The 17,135-nt window shown below is 38.6% G+C and overlaps 1 protein-coding gene across 1 annotated transcript in view; it reads right to left on the bottom strand.

Annotated features, from left to right (window-relative positions):
• Nucleotides 1–16,926, bottom strand: part of LOC103525056 (E3 ubiquitin-protein ligase UBR4) — a 44,647-nt gene extending 27,721 nt beyond the window's left edge. Inside the window, 23 exon segments of the mRNA XM_026820258.1 lie at nt 732–876; nt 1,389–1,702; nt 2,263–2,435; nt 2,794–2,849; nt 3,128–3,221; nt 3,582–3,812; nt 4,460–4,609; nt 5,023–5,245; nt 6,224–6,462; nt 7,167–7,298; nt 7,856–8,086; nt 8,651–8,868; nt 9,213–9,402; nt 10,081–10,332; nt 10,335–11,113; nt 11,392–11,440; nt 11,859–12,018; nt 12,292–12,473; nt 13,129–13,325; nt 13,610–13,882; nt 14,924–15,042; nt 15,171–15,301; nt 16,708–16,926. Coding sequence (XP_026676059.1) covers nt 732–876; nt 1,389–1,702; nt 2,263–2,435; nt 2,794–2,849; nt 3,128–3,221; nt 3,582–3,812; nt 4,460–4,609; nt 5,023–5,245; nt 6,224–6,462; nt 7,167–7,298; nt 7,856–8,086; nt 8,651–8,868; nt 9,213–9,402; nt 10,081–10,332; nt 10,335–11,113; nt 11,392–11,440; nt 11,859–12,018; nt 12,292–12,473; nt 13,129–13,325; nt 13,610–13,882; nt 14,924–15,042; nt 15,171–15,280 — 4,517 coding nt within the window. The 5' untranslated portion in view covers nt 15,281–15,301; nt 16,708–16,926.
• Nucleotides 16,927–17,135: the final 209 nt, after the last annotated feature.

Below are 17,135 nucleotides of genomic sequence, written 5' to 3'. Positions count from 1 at the left end.
AGTAACTCTTCATTACAAGGATTTGCTTCCACTGACAGAATAGTGATGGGTAGAGACACAGATGCTAGCTTAATCAAAGTCAGTTTCCGATGACAAAGTTGATATTAAAGAAAAGTCCAAGTTATCTACATATAATACAAAAGCCCCTAAAATTACATTTAGAGGGGCGTCAGGAAAGTTTGTCAAGTGTAGGAAAAATAAAATTCCTATTTTATTAAGTGCTCTACAGTGGCATGTTTTCTGTGGAAACTAGGAAAGCAGCACTTCCTCTAGTTTTTTCCCCTTACTCCTACATTTACCGAAATATTATATATTAAAGTGATTATTCAGCCTGGCTTCTAATGGTAAAAGCAGATCGGTATACTGTATAAAGGGTTTGTACACCCCTTTTTTTTGCAAAGCTCACTACACCGCAGGCATGATTGATCAAACAAAGCTTCAAGTTTGTATGAATGTTATGTAGGTACTATCTAATCTGGGGTGTCAGAGCCTCTCTGTCCAACTATAAGTGAAGAAAAAAACTGGAGTATTGAAAGAATACTTCCCTTGCTAAAGAAATAGCAAAGGTTGAGTGCGAAGGGCATCCACTCGTAAAATTTGTAGCCAAAACCAAATGTCAGCCCAAAGCAATCACCTTAGTTAGGGCTGATTAAGAGGCTGACGAAAAACGCCGATCCCGTCTGTACACTGGAAAAGGCGATGAAGAAGAAGAAGATTGAAAGGCTACTTACAGATTAGAGGAGCTCTTGTTGACTTTGTTCACTTCAATCATCTGCTCAACAAACAACATGGAGGCTTGCAGTCTATGAAAGATGCCGTCCAGTAAGATCACTTTGTTTAGAGGCGGGAAAGTGTTGGTTGGCAGAATTAGATTCACTGAAAAGAAAAACAAATCACAAATAGTAGGACCATTTGGAACTTGAACCTCGTATTAATCGAAACGATTACGACCGAGATTAGTTTGAAAGGAGATTCTAGGATAAAATTTATCTAATAAATTAGGTACTATAAACATGTACCATGTTATTTCCCATACAATGTAAGAGACCTTGTTCAGAATACCGGGATATAAGGCTTCTTCAATACTTATTTTACCTTGTTTAGATTGCGGGACTTTTCAGACTCATTCCGGCAGTATACCTATTCTATTCGGGCAGGAAAAACACAACGTATATTCTCAATTCGTCTAACAGAACTGGGTCTGTCGGACAGTCGGAACGTTTGTGGAGGAAAAAACTCATAGGTCTCTCAAACGGTCCAACAGACCTAGGTCTGTTGTTATTGCCGCCATTCACGGTCTAGATCTGTCAGATGACTGCTGGGGTAAAGGGACTTTTCAGTCTCATCCTAGCAGTATAAGTACATAATATAAAATCTATTCTACTTACAGCAACCAGCATCGATAGACTTGTCCGTCTCAAACGTGTCAAACACGGGCACAATCGAGCGAGACAACTCGAAAATGAACTTCGGATCGTTAAACTGGGTGGCAAATTGGGTCAAAATCGCGGCGTACATTTCCTTATGCGATTCCTCGTTCACTCGGCGCGTCATTTCACACAGCCAACACTTGTAGTTGGGCAGAGAGGCTCTGGCACCCCAGATTAAGTAGTAGAGAGTGCTCAGGTTCTGAGGTGGTGTGAAAGAGGGGCGTGTTACCTCGACCAGATGATCGATGGAAGGTGGCAGCGCCATTAGTAGTCTGAAAATAAAAGTATATTGGTTACATTACATTAAAATGGGGGTCTTGTCTTCTCTGACGAAATTCCTGTGTGCGGAGTCCAGTATGTAGGACTGTTGCACCCAAGTAAAATAGTTTGAAGTAGCCTTAGGTACAGAAATGGGGGTCTTCTCTGACGAAATTCCTGTGTGCGGAGTCCAGTATGTAGGACTGTTGCACCCAAGTAAAATAGTTTGAAGTAGCCTTAGGTACATTCATTCGGTGATTAGCTGATTAGGGATGTTCTGCCACACTAAAAGAGTCACAGGAATAAAAAGTGTAGGTATAACTCTTCCAATTTTATTTATTTCAATTTCTCATTATAAAATATTAGGTGCCTTTCCATTCCCTACAAAGGTACGGGCCAAATCCTATTCTAAAAGATGAAAATCTTCTTTTTCTTCTTTTTTCCTTCACCTTTTCCCGTGTACAGACGGGGTAGGCGTTTTTCGTCAGCCTCTCAATCAGCCCTAACTAGGGTGATTGCTTTGGGCTGACAAGAAGGAAATAACTCTTCCACTTAAAATTCTAAATCCACTTACTTCCAGGCAAAACTGAAGCAATACTCAATAGCCATGGTATGATTCGAGCTCATGGCTGCATTGTCCCGTATGATGGGCGTGAGAAGGTCATTGACCTCGACCAAGAAGAAAAGTGAGTCGATGATATCTTTGTAGAGCACTTTGGCACTGTTACCAAGCAAAAAGCTGCAAGCCTAAAACACAGAGGAAAAAGAGTTTGAATAATCTCACTGCTGGTAAATAGGTTCATCTTCTAAGGATACAACTAATCAGCCTAGATAGCTTGAAATTATGGCCAACCTGGTTAACTTGGAGGGTAACTGGCCTGCCTTGTCGCGGGTTCACTTTCCGTCCGGAGAGAACTTAATTCTAAGACGATAAGGCTCTTTCTTGAAACGGCTGGCTTAAACCTATTTTGTTCTTCCATTTCGGGGCGGTAAGACCTCCTTTCTTACAGTTCTCCCTTTCAAACACCTCTTTTGAATAATATTGGTAATAATAATAATAAATCTGTGGAACTATGTACTATTCAATGGTAAGAAGAGGACTTACCAAACCATCCAGTTTGGGGGTTTCCCTGGGCCCGGTCGTGTCCAAAGCCAAAACGTCGCAATGAGCAATGTCCAAATGAACAATCGGCGAGTGAAACCTTCCACCAAAAACACACGGAAAGTCAAAATCCCAACCGATCACAGCGGGGGTGAGGACAGCTCGCTATCTTCTCACACTTCTGTAAAACAACGGGAAATTGAAACTGAAGATCAAGACGAAGAGGACTATTCTGAATCAAATGACGAAGAAGATTGTGCGAAGTTGCGAGAGTTGCTCGCATTGTTTAACAAATGTAAAGCGAAAAACAAACTAATGAATGTCAGAGCCAAAACGTAAAACTTGGACTCCACTTTAGGCAGCTCTTCATTGATACCCGTGGCAGAGTGATATGTTTTGATCTTGTCGTGATTGAGAAGAAAGTCGTTCATCTGGAAGTGAAGAAAAAGACCAAATTATTTGCTTGATGAAATTCAAATTAGAACTAAAAGAACTAAAGAAAATTCCCACTAGTTATAATACATGACTGGTAGGTGTTCTTAGTTATCAAGCGGTCCCCTAATCCGGAGGTTGCTTGTTCAAAAACCATCCAATCCATGGAACTTTGGGCTCAGTAATTTGAAAATCTAACCAGAAATAATAGCAGAACTTGATAATTACTACAATTCCTATTATTTAAATCTATACCTATAACATAAAAAAACTTCTCTTCATTACTTGTTACCAGGGTAAACTAACAATAACCAATAACAAAGTGATTCGTTAGTTTAATATTAAACTCTCTGACTCACCAATTGTATAATTCGAGCAGGAGGGTCGTACAAATGCTTGAGCATATAGTCGAACAACTGCAGGAGACGGCAGATTGAGAAGAGCTGAGCTTCACTCACAGTCTCCACAGCAAAGTCAATAGTCTGGGCAACCTGGAAAATAGCATGGTTCATTTTAGGAGAGCAAAACAAAAGTATATCAATAAAGAGGTACTCTAATAAACTGTTGGTAAATTTTAGGAGAGCAGCTTCCTAAGAGTATTGGTAGAGATCCGTAGAGAATTTTAGGAGAGCAAAACAAAAGTATATCAATAAGGAGGTACTCTATTAAACTGTTGGTATAATGAAACAACTTGCTCTAAGCTGACAGTCGAAATAAAGCACTACTTATACTTATACCTCCGTGGCTGAGTGGGTATCACACTAGGCTTGCCGAAGGTCCCAAGTTTTTTCAGCTCTATGCTTGGAGTTCGCGACTTATTTATTTATCAAATCATTACTAAAAAAGAAAGAAAAATAGGTCTTCACTTGACTAAATGAACTACTTTATTAATGGAAAAGCATCAACATGTTTCAGGATCTCATTAGTTTTCTTCTTATTTAGAATTAATTACTACTTGACATGGTATCCCAAATGTTTATTAAATCAAACCATTGTTTGTGGTTAACACAGTTTTTATCACAGATTTACAAGTGCCTCCTTTGCAATCGATTCCCATTTTTCCTTTAATCTTTTTACACTGGTAATGCCATCAATGGTCGCTACTCAATTGTCCTCACGAGGCTGAGTGCGCCCTATTTTCCAAGCACAGAGCCGAAAAAAAACTTTTCCACTCTTCCACCGAACCCGGGACCTCCGGTTTGCAAGCCTAGTGTGATTAACTTATTACATCTCTCACCTTCATATGGGATTCCAGAGCGTGGAAGTCTCGGTAGCGGCGGTATTTCTCCTTCGTGCTACAAATGAACAGGAGCAGTTTTCTCACTTGACGTCGGATCTGTGTGTGTTGAATCATCATATACTCACATAGGAGATAGTACCACGAGTTCTGAAATAATGGGATAGGAGAAGATATTTGAGAGTTGCAAAAGACCTTCTATACAAAGGCAGCAAATACCGTGAAATCATGAGCTATGAATAGATTTACGTACATCCATCCATCAGTCAGTCACTCAGTCAGTCAGAAGTAATTTGAATTTAAACGGGGTAATAGACTCTCTTCCATTTTTGGTGTATGCTACTGAACAGCTGGTTCAAGATTCTTGGTGAACCTAATGCTTTATTTTATTAATATTATTATTTTAATTTTTTTAAGATTTTTTACCAACCCGAGAGAAACGAGGATTTCCCTATACTTAATACCCAGGCCATCTTCGGATTGAACTCAATTCTGAGACAATCCACGGTGGTAAAACTCGACCTTAAGGGAAGACTCTATAGAAAAAGAAAGCAGATCTTTACCTTGGAACTATCCAGTGCATTGTGAGCGTTGGTATGTTTCAAGATCTGATAGGTAAGTCGGACTAGAATTTCAGTCAGCAAATCGGGATAGCTCTCGAAAATATCGTTGGTGTGATTCTTGACGTAGGATTTCAAGAAGAACGGAGTGAAATCGGGCAGAGGCTGCATGGAACGCGGTTTAAGAACGTTCTTGACCGGGGTGTCTTTCTCTTCGCTTTCTTTCCTGAGGGAGGGCAGAAACAAAGGATTACATTAACCAGGGTTGAGTGGTAGTGACAGGATATACCTATCCTTGCCCTGGTGCATTCGACGGCATAACTACATTATACCATAATAAATACAGTGAGCTAAGATCTGAAGTAGCAACCACAAAGTGGTGGGAGAACCATCAACCATTTCGCCAGCACCTGAGAGCTCCTCACTGGAGGGCTCGTCAGACTGTGTTTGGCCGGCGCTCAGATTATTATTGACGGTAAGATCTACTTTTCATTTTCCTTCTAATTCTCCCAGGGTCTTGGATCACCTTTGACTATTTTGAATACTATTCTATCTTGTTCAAATGTCTCAATAATAAATGAACAAGTAGCTCATCTTGAATTAATATTAACTTAATAAATATTACTCATTATAATAAATCACCCCATAATAAAACAAATAACTGTTCATTAATTTCCTCAATCGAAGTGTTTTCATTTATCCTCTCGCCACGGGCCAAATAACCCCGTGACAATCTCGAGAAGTACATAACGTAACTGAAAAATTTTTGCGGTGTAATTTTTTAAATTTTTTCTTCTTTCATATGAGTAAATATTTGAAAATCATGAGAATTGTCAATTACAGTAAAATATCTAAAAGACTCGATTTTGGCCATGGAAACTGAACGGTGGGTGGTGGTGGGGGTGGTGTTGTCGCTACATTGCGGGTTGGATTCTCGTCCGGGGCGGACTTTATCCTAAACAGATGAGGTTCGTTCTAGGAACGGTTGGCTTTCTCTTATTCTGTCATCCTCTCTTTGATTTCGGGACGATAAGGCTTTCGCTATTACAGTTCCCTCCATCAAACCTCTTTGAAAAGAGAGAGAGAGAAAAAAATCACCTGATTACATTACTTTCCTTGACACGATTACAGTACTTTCCTGCCTATAGAATAAGGAAAGTAAAAAGGTACTTCGTACTTCTTTATGGTATAAGATTTAACTTACTCTCTCCAGTATCGCAGTAGATCAGACAGCTGATGTTTGCTGAGACTCAGGAAGCCCTGTCTGTACAGCTTGGTAGCCGTCATCATGGCTGTGTCATTGCCACTCTTGTTCTTAGACCGCATCATAAGGACCGACAGGAATCGAAGCAGGACTAGCAGGGATTCGCGCTCGTTCTTCATGGAGGGGGTGACTATGTCGGAGAGCATGTCGAGATCTTGACTGGCCACCATGTCGGAGACCTGGAAAAGATATTATAAAGAAGAAAAAAAAATTAACTTTTAAGTTTTCGCCCTTCTTTTCCGACGAAAAAAAGATTGATCTCCTAGGATTTGAACCACATTTTCCCGGTTATCAATAAAAAGTCTTAGCCAAGGGTCCAAAAACCAGACCCTAAAACTTAGCATCTTTTTTCTTCCTTTCTTTGGTGGTGGCGAGGTTCCACACATCGCCCAGAGAAAAACTGGAACGATTTAGGTTATGTATGTTGGGAAAAAATGGCTAGGGGACTCTGAACAGGGAGGATACCAGCCTGAAATTTCCCTTGCTAAAGAAATAGCAAGGGTGCGAAGGGCAACCACTCGTAAAAAAATTGTAGCCAAAACCAAATGTCAGCCCAAAGCAATTACTTTAGGGCTGATTGAACGGCTGACGAAAAACACGATTGTAGAAGTCGTGACGAAAAACACGACAGGAAAAGGTGAAGAAGACGAAAATGTTAGCAAAGAAAACATACCTCTGTGATACATCGCGTAATAAACTCCTCCAGAACAGCCTTATCCTGGGCATCCTCACAGTCCAAATCCGAAGCGTACAATTTATATTATTTAAATCTATACCTATTACATAAAAAAAAAACTTCTCTTCATTACTTTTTACCAGGGTAAACTAACAATAACCAATAACAAAGTGATTCGTTAGTTTAATATTAAACTCTCTGACTCACCAATTGTATAATTCGAGCAGGAGGGTCGTACAAATGCTTGAGCATATAGTCGAACAACTGCAGGAGACGGCAGATTGAGAAGAGCTGAGCTTCACTCACAGTCTCCACAGCAAAGTCAATAGTCTGGGCAACCTGGAAAATAGCATGGTTCATTTTAGGAGAGCAAAACAAAAGTATATCAATAAAGAGGTACTCTAATAAACTGTTGGTATAATGGAACAACTTGCTCTAAGCTGACAGTCTAAATATCTAAATAAAGCACTACTTATACTTAAACCTCCGTGGCTGAGTGGGTATCACACTAGGCTTGCCGAAGGTCCCAAGTTTTTTCAGCTCTATGCTTGGAGTTCGCGGTGCACTTAGCCTCGTGAGGACAATTGAGAAGCTACTTTAATCCAGTAGTGAACTCTAATCAAGTAATGACATTACCAGTGTAAAAAGATTGTTGAAATATGAGAATTGATTGCAAAGGAGGCACTTAGTAATGCTGTGATATCCACAAAAATTGTGAAAAAGCTCTGCTTTATCACAAATAATTCATGATTTGATTGATTGATTGATTGATTAATGCTGTGATATCCACAAAAAAATGTGAAAAAGCTCTGGTTTACCACAAAAAAATTCATGATTTGATTGATTGATTACAATTTCCTTATTATAAATTATAAGTCAAGAAAAGTAAGACTTACCTTCACAATGCTCGTAGCCAGGTCGAGAAAGATTGACTTGCGGTACATCAGATCCAGCAAGTGGAAAATATAAATGAGGAACAGACTATGCTCAAAGTTGAGATCTTCATATTCCAATTCGTGCTGGGAAGTGTACTTGTTTAGGGCGTTGTCGGTAAGTGTGGTGATTACACGACGCAGAATGAGTAAGATGTCTACTTGCTTCGTCTCGTTGTCTTTCAATAGGAGGGACTGAAAACACGACAGAAAGGTTGAAATGAGGAAGAGTTTAAGGGCTGAAATCTTCATATGATGTTCCCTCTATCAAACCTCTTAAAAGTGAGAGGAAAAAAACTAAACTTATCCCCCCTTTTTTTAAGTTTCAGCAAGGTTTTTATTTTAAAACTAGCTGAATTCCGTCGCTTCGCTCCGGAATCCCGCTAGTTCATCCCGAGGCATGGCCAAACTTGTGGAAAAGGCATGGCACATCTTACCCTTTTTTTAAGTTTCAGCAAGGTTTTTATTATAAAATTTACACCTATTATGTACCAAATACATAAGACCTTGTTTAGACTGGGGGGGTAAAGGGACTTTTCAATCTCATTCTTGCAGTATAAACAGGGTAGGTATATTCTAATCTTTTCTACTTCTGTACTTTTACTCAATCTTAACTGTAACAAGATACACATCCTTACCTGTAACAAGATACACATCCTTACCTGTAATAAGATACACAAAGCCCGACGATAATTGACCAATGGCCAAGGTCCCGAGTCGTTCGGCTAAACTTAACTGTAACAAGATACACATCCTTACCTGTAATAAGATACACAAAGCCCGACGATAATTGACCAATGGCCAAGGTCCCGAGTCGTTCGGCAAAACATTGAGTTGGGCCAAGAATTGTCCCTCTTGATTCCCCTTGATGATTCTAGTGGTCATCAAATAGTCGACGTAGGTCTTCAACGTATGGGACAAGTAGAAATCATCACTGCCCAAACTATCCATCGAGGTTTTCTCGTCATCGGAAAGTCCTGTAAGGAAACGATTTAATTTAATTAAAATAAAGAACTAAAGTTGAAAAATATTGTAGAAAAATACTGGGATGCTCAATACCTTTATAAACAACAACACATAAATATATATAGAGTAAAACTAAAACGCCAGGAATACAAGGAGGGATCCAATCAAGGTCTTTTTTATTCAAACAATTTGTGGAATGAAGATCAATTAACTTTTTCACCTTTTTTCCAAACTTTGAGGGGGTTTTCGACGCGATTTCTACGATTTAACCGTAGCACCGTCATCTTCCAAACAGAATGATATATTATCTTTTCCATCTTTCAAGCTACACACGTCACAAGCAAACTCGTTTTACCTGAAGAAGAGTTGGCCTTCATTTCAGGTTCGTTAAGCCACGAGTCCCTATCCAGACTGTTGATGAAAGCTGCAAGTGTGGCCGTGTTGCTACTGAAGTACTCCGCTTCGTATTGAATCAACAGGGGAACAGTTGTGGGGCTGAAGTTCTTCATCAAGGACTTCAGGATTTGAATCGCCAACAAGGTGTACTGAAATTGAAAGACATCATAATATGTTTATATTGATTTGAGTTGTGGGAAAGGTGTGAATTTCAATTAACATCTTACCATAATATTACACTAGGATCACGTGATTTAACCAACTGGGTTACACTTGCACCTTACTACAAGGACCAATCTCACTAATCTCTTGAGTGATAATATTCGTACATAATAGCGCTATGATGGAGTTCTAAAACACTTGAAACGGCTTTTCTAATGTCCTAATCTTATTTTCAGTGTCATAAGAAAATGAGTAACACTAACCTGCACAGGCTCTCCCTTGTCGTGAATGTAAGTTCCAGAATCGAAAGACATGATCATATGTATAAGTAGTGTTTTATTTAGACTGTCAGCTTAGACAAGTTGTTCCATGATCCTAAGAGTTTAATAGGGCACCTCTTCATCCCACAGAAATATTTGAGTTGTGGAAAAGGAGTGAACTTCAAGTAACATCTGAGCATAACATTACACTGAGATCGCGTGATTTACCCAATTGGGTTACACTTGAGCCATGCTATAAGGACCAATCTCACCAAACTAGTATTCTTTTAAGTGATACTATTCGTACATCATAGTGCCCTATGATAGAGTTCTAAAACACTTGAAACGGCTTTCCTAATGTCCTAATCTTATTTTCAGTGTCATAAGAAAATGAGTAACACTAACCTGCACAGGCTCTCCCTTGTCGTGAATGTAAGTTCCAAAATATTTCTTGGATCCACTGGACGTCGTATCTCTTTCTCTCTCCTTGGGTCCACTACTCTTGTCGTCTCCACTCTTCTTGCCTGTATCTTCCGATAGGTTGGCTATAGTCTCTTCAAACCATTGTCCAAGGATAGGTTCACTGTCCTCATCTTCCTCTATAACACTCTCATCAGACAGTTCAGCCAGGTAGTAATTCTGTTTGCTGGAGCTAGATGAGAGCCACTGGACGTCGTATCTCTTTCTCTCTCCTTGGGTCCGCTACTCTTGTCGTCTCCACTCTTCTTGCCTGTATCTTCCGATAGGTTGGCTATGGTCTCTTCAAACCATTGTCCCAGGATAGGTTCACTGTCCTCATCTTCCTCTATAACACTCTCATCAGACAGTTCAGCCAGGTAGTAATTCTGTTTGCTGGAGCTAGATGACTTGGATAGTTTTTTGACTAGCAGAGACTTCTTGTACGAGAGGAACGCCAAGTCCAGCAGGAATTGCATGAACGGGATCTGCGAGAGAATGATGTTGATTCGGTTGATCGGGTTCAGACTTTTCTCCAGAATACACAGGGGGACTTCATCGCTGAAAGGCACTTTCGAGGGATCGCTGTTCTGTTCGAGTATCTCTGCTATCTTCTCCGAGCTGTAGGTGAAGGAAGCGTCAGACACGAGGACATCAAAGATATACAACGAGTGGGAAGCGAGCGCCACGAACAAGTTGTTGAAATTGAGCAGAAGCTTCTGACTCAGACCACGGACTAGTTTATTCGGAGACTTGGGTTTCTCTTCTTTGTTCAAACAGGTGTGAAGCCCAGTGAACAATACCCAGGCGCCCAGGAAGAAATGATTCTCGATAGCAGATTGAAAGATTCTGTATGAAGACTTGAGAATACCGTACGTGCAGTCGAATAGCTCGGTGGATTTCTCTACGATGGTGAGGGCGTGTTGTTCAAACACAGAGTCTGAATCTCTGTTGGGAGTAGACACGGCAGTCTCGTTCAGACCTGAGAACAAGGAGGGAAATAATAAAGGCTCACAGTTTTTATAAATAAATAATTTTTGTCATACCTAAGTATTCAATCTAACGATTTGAATCAAAACTAATTTTAAAATGATCACCAATGAAATGAAAGCCTCATTACTACACTCACAATATCTGCCACACAAGTGTGGTGGTAAATAAACGTGTGTCTATGCCACAAAGAATGTTCTAAATAGCTCAGGTACACTATTACTTGGCTATCTTCAACTGAAATCAATACAACCAGTCTCTATTACTCACCGCTGACGTTTGTGTTGGAATTGGATTTGGGTATCACTGTTGTAACGCCGAAACACAGAGGAAAAAGAGTTTGAAAAATCTCACTGCTGGTAAATAGGTTCATCTTCTAAGGATACAACTAATCAGCCTAGATAGCTTGAAATTATGGCCAACCTGATTAACTTGGAGGGTAACTGGCCTGCCTTGTCGCGGGTTCAATTTCCGTCCGGAGAGAACTTAATTCTAAGACATTAAGGCTCTTCCTTGAAACGGCTGGCTTAAACTTATTTTATTCTTCCATTTCGGGGCGGTAAGACTTCCTTTCTTACAGTTCTCCCTTTCAAACACCTCTTCTGAATAATATTGGTAATAATAATAAATCTGTGGAATTATGTACTATTCAATGGTAAGAAGAGGACTTACCAAACCATCCAGTTTGGGGGTTTCCCTGGGCCCGGTCGTGTCCAAAGCCAAAACGTTGTAACGCCACTCAGAGAACAGACCTGCGCTGTATTCAACGCACAGTACAGACAGGCCATGGACACTAGGGATAACTTCTCAATAACTTCCAGAGACAGGGGTTCGAAAATGTCTTGGGTCGAGAAGAGGTTGAGAACGAACGTCAATTCCTCAGCCAATGCTGCGAAGCTGAAAACAAGGAAACATAACCAACAAGTTAGGTAGGCCCCAAAAAGCAATAGAAAATGTGATCAGTAAGTTGGGTAGGTAGATATATGCCACAAGAGAATATTTGGAACCATCATGGGAAATTATCAGATGTTCTGAAATAGCACCTTATCTCTTTAGTTTGCACCAAGCGGGAACCAAACCTCCGACCTACATAGCACATATGTACGACCTTACGAGGCAGGCGCCCTACCTGTCAAGCTAACTACACTGGCTATACAAAAGAAAGTTCACCTGTTTTTAATCTGGTTTGCTTCATTAAGACTTGATGCAAAAGAGAAGGTCTTCTTCTCGGTAGCCTCCTTGAACTTGCTCACATATTCGGAGAGCAGAGGTAAATCCAGACAGGCTCCGGCCAAAATACTGGCAGCGTTCGAACGTAGCATGAATGACAGGGCATTGCTTTGAAACAGTTGCTGGAAAAAAGAATGAGAAGAAAATGATAAAAAAAGTGTTCATCATGTTGATATTTGACACAATGACACAGTATGACCCTCTGGCACAAAATGAAAGTGTCGAAATAGGGCTTTTATGTGTCAAGTTGTCAATATTGTATCTATTTATGTTGCAAATGTCAGGATAGGAAAAAAATGAGAAGAAAATGATGAATCATAAAAGTGTTCATCATGTTGATATTTGACACAATGACACAGTATGACCCTAGAAAAATACTATATCTCTGGCACAAAATGAAAGTGTCGAAATAGGGCTTTTATGTGTCAAGTTGTCAATATTGTATCTATTTATGTTGCAAATGTCAGGATATTTGACCATTAGGCCATTTTTCCTATCACATCCCAATATTGTCATTGCTGGCTTCAAAGGTAGGTTAGAAGTTAAGGTGTGAGATTATGGGGGCATTTAAGGAACATAAAGAACAGATAGGTGTTGATTATCTGCTGTAAGTCACATTGAAAATAAACAAAACTTACTTTTTTCGAGGCCTGATGAATGTCATGAGAGGGCAGAAGTTAAGTAAGGTGTGAGATCATGGGGGCATTTAAGGAACATAAAGGACAGATAGGTGTTGATTATCTGCTGTAAGTCACATTGAAAATAAACAAAACTTACTTTTTTCGAGGCCTGATGAATGTCATGAGAGGGTGTTTTCAGTGATTTCTCTCTGTTGATACCATAGAAGCACATTAGGCTGGCTTTGTGATCCATGAATTTGAAGTCGTACTTGGGTTTCATAAGAGACTTATTCAATTTCCTCAATTCTTTCTTATCAAGCGAAACATGCTTTGAATCCTCCTCTGTCTCATTATCTGCAAATATTAAAAAAAAAAACATTAATTAACGTTATACTTCTGTAGGCCCACAGCTCCCCTTTTTTTCTTCTCAAGGTAAAAGAAGTGTCTCTTTCTTCTTTCACCCCTCTTTTAGTGTCTCCTTTTATTTAGTTCTTGTGCTCTCCTTCCCACAAAATAGAATACTTTACACTTTACATTTTACAAACTTTACATTTTAAAAAGAAACAACCTGGTGTCTTGTAAGAATTGACTAATATAAAATCTTTATCATCTTGTCAAGAAATGAATAATAATCTCACCTCCATAGATCATGTGCTTTCCAATTTCTTCCCAAGATTTTTCCTGTTCCACAGATGACATGGGGTACACTTTGTCCAGAGCACTCTTCATGAGATTGCCAAGTTCAAGGGAGTCTTTTCTCGACATGAAAGAAGTGTCATATAAGAATTTTCTAATTGGTAGAATGAGGAGACGTTTCGGTACAAGCTGGACATCTTTCAGCTTCATATAGTTCAAGATGACTGTCATATAGGTGGTACAAGCATCCAAGTGAAGTGAGAAGTGATCATCATCTGCAAACAAAGAAATTAGAACCAATTGTTTATGTACTGTAGGACATGGTGTTATATCAGAAATTGTCAAATCCTGCCCACAGGGATTTCAACCTAAGTGAAACTCCTAGCATGCCTTGTCATAACAAATCTTAACATCTGATGATACACATACAACAACTTTTCTCTTGATCAGATGGAAAATTGCACTGGATGGAAGCACTGCACAGATGGAAAAAACAGATGGAGATCAGCTTGCACAGAATGCCTGTGTAAGGTATATTTGCAATTTAAGAAAATTTGACCGGGTATCTGAACATTACCTCGGGCTGGACTGGGTGAGGTTGGATACTCAGCGAGACTTACACATGTTGCTACTGTTATACAATATACTACATTCCCAAGGGCCTCAATATTTCCAGGATACTCTGCTCTATCTGCAAAACATAATGCAGTATAGCACCAGAGCACATAATCTGAATATCCTGAAAATTCCAAGCCATAGGACCCAGGCATATTTTTTTTTTTTTTAAATGGGTTAGTCCCTTTTTAATGGGCCTAACCGCTCTTCCCATTTTAAAAAAAAAATTAAAAAAAAAAAGCAAAATTGCAAAAAAAAAAAAAAAAAAATAGTACATAATAATTAATTAAGATAAAAAGAAAAAGGGAACATAGAATAAAATAAAATCAATCAGGTTAAACATACCTATGAATTACATACCTAGTCTGGTTAGGGGGAAATCTAATGGAAAGGCAGTATTTTGGATTCCACCAATCTAATAATGTTGAGGACCAAATGTATCAGAATCTATTCTGATACATTGGTATATGGTAATTCTTACCATGTATCTGCAGTTAGAATATGGAATTCTCTTCAGAGGGATATAACTAAGAGACTCACAAAGTCTAGGAGCATTCAAGATGTCCCTGGTGAAATATCTTAAAGGCTCACAGTGAAAGAAAAATTTAGTGGTTGGGTGGATGAACTCCTTTAGGAGAACCCTGCCACTTAAAAGAAAGCCGTAAAAAATAATAATAATAATAAATAAAATTCTGACTTACCAGTGGAGGAAAACACATCTACTTGTTTGTTTAAAGCTAGTGCTGAGAAACTAGTGTACAGCTGAATAGCATTGGGGTCTTGGATTGGCTCTTTGAAAGCTTTCAACATCTCATCTTTCCTGGAATGGTAAACGAGACATAAAATAAATAAAATGTGAAATAAACCTTAACATGATGGGGAACCAGTATCTGTATCAGAATAAGTATTATCTAACAATGGACAAACTGTTGATGTCAAAATACTTACATTGAAAGTGCATGCTTGGATAGTTCACAGGTGTTGTCATGACTATGGTACCACGGGAACTCGAGAACATGATGTCTCCAAGCCATTGCACCATCACTGTTCGTACCCATGCTCCCGAACTTGTTACTTTTCTGAAATTAGAAAAATACATAGAGGGAAAAAATCAATATACTCCTTCATTGAGAAAATTTTGAGGAACTAATGGTTAAATATCAATTTTATTGACTTGAATGTAACCAATCCAGTATTGCTCTACAAAACTTTTAGTATTCTAAACTCTACATATGAATGATTTGATTGGTTGGGTAAAAAATACAAACTGTGAGGACACACTTCAAATTAACAAGATTTCCAGTGTTACATCATGCAATCCTAAAATAAACATGTGCAAAATGGAAGTATTGTATCTACAAAACTTTTAGTATTCTAAACTCTACATATGAATGATTTGATTGGTTGGGTAAAAAATACTAACTGTGAGGACACACTTCAAATTAACAAGATTTCCAGTGTTACATCATGCAATCCTAAAATAAACATGTGCAAAATGGAAGTATTGTCATGGAATAACCCTCTAATAGCAGAATAAGCAGAGTGACAGAGAAATTTTGGGCTTTGAATTTTGGAAATATCATACTGGCCAGTATCAATAATTTAAATGAAATTTTCTCCATAGCCATTTTCATTTCATAGAAAAGACCAATACTTGTGTGTAACTACAGAATAAATAAGTAAAATTGATAATAACCCATTTACACCTGACACTGTATTAGATTTCCAGGCTAATCATATGAAAAATTCCAAGTACCTACTGCCGATATTATCTAAGAAGGTAGGTACTACTTAGTTCATAAGATGGTTAGGTAGGTACCTAAGTAGGTAAATAGGTACTAGTTTTCAGAAGTTTGATTTGAAATAACATGGAATTTTTGATTCACCATTTCAATCATAAGCAGAACTTTGAACTAATTCAAAAACAGGATGTAATGGAACATACAATGGTGATTATTCATTCTCCTTGTGTGTAACTACAGAATAAATAAGTAAAATTGATAATAACCCATTTACACCTGACACTAGGCTAATTCCAGGCTAATCATATGAAAAATTCCAAGTACCTACTGCCGATATTATCTAAGAAGGTACTACTTAGTTCATAAGATGGTTAGGTACCTAAGTAGGTAAATACTAGTTTTCAGAAGTTTGATTTGAAATAACATGGAATTTGATTCACCATTTCAATCATAAGCAGAACTTTGAACTAATTCAAAAACAGGATGTAATGGAACATACAATGGTGATTATTCATTCTTAAATATCAGACTGATGAGTGACTGATGAGTACACACCAATGAGGTCTCATACTGACACAGGAGGGAGCCCCACATTGATAAGAATTTGTCTGCTAGTTTGATCAAAAATAAATCTCTTTTGACACTTGAAAGAGAAAGGAATGATGTAGAATATAGTTCAGTTTTAACCCTTAGTATGTACCTGGCGAACTTTCAAGTTCAGATAGCAGATAGTGACTTCTTACCTTTGAAATGTTAACAGGGATTACTCCATTCTAGATTCGAAGAAGAAACCGCAAGTACAGATTAGCTACCCTCGATTTCAAATGATGTTTAGGTTAAAAGGAATAGAAGCACGTTAATCACACTCACAATCGCTTAAATTAATATCTACTAATAGCTTTTTCTAGAAAGTTAAAAGAACTGAAAATTGACGAATGATGTCAGACATGAAAGAAAGAAATGAAAAATGAAAGATGAAAATGCAAGTTTTCCACAGAGTACCAGAGAGTGATAACACAGAGAAGTTATTTATTAAAAGCCGGGTTCACACGATGCAATTTTTCTTGCGTTGGAGTTTTTTTTTTAACAAAAACATCAGTGTTTCACCGCAGTTTTTATTTCGTAGCGATGAAACAACTGCTACATTAGACTCGTGTAGTCTCTTTCGTAG

Source organism: Diaphorina citri, unplaced genomic scaffold (genome assembly GCF_000475195.1).
Source record: "Diaphorina citri unplaced genomic scaffold, Diaci psyllid genome assembly version 1.1 scaffold134, whole genome shotgun sequence".
In the NCBI taxonomy this organism is placed as follows: domain Eukaryota; kingdom Metazoa; phylum Arthropoda; class Insecta; order Hemiptera; family Psyllidae; genus Diaphorina; species Diaphorina citri.
The sequence above is the reverse complement of the archived record's forward strand: the minus strand, read 5'-3'. Positions and strand labels throughout refer to the sequence as shown.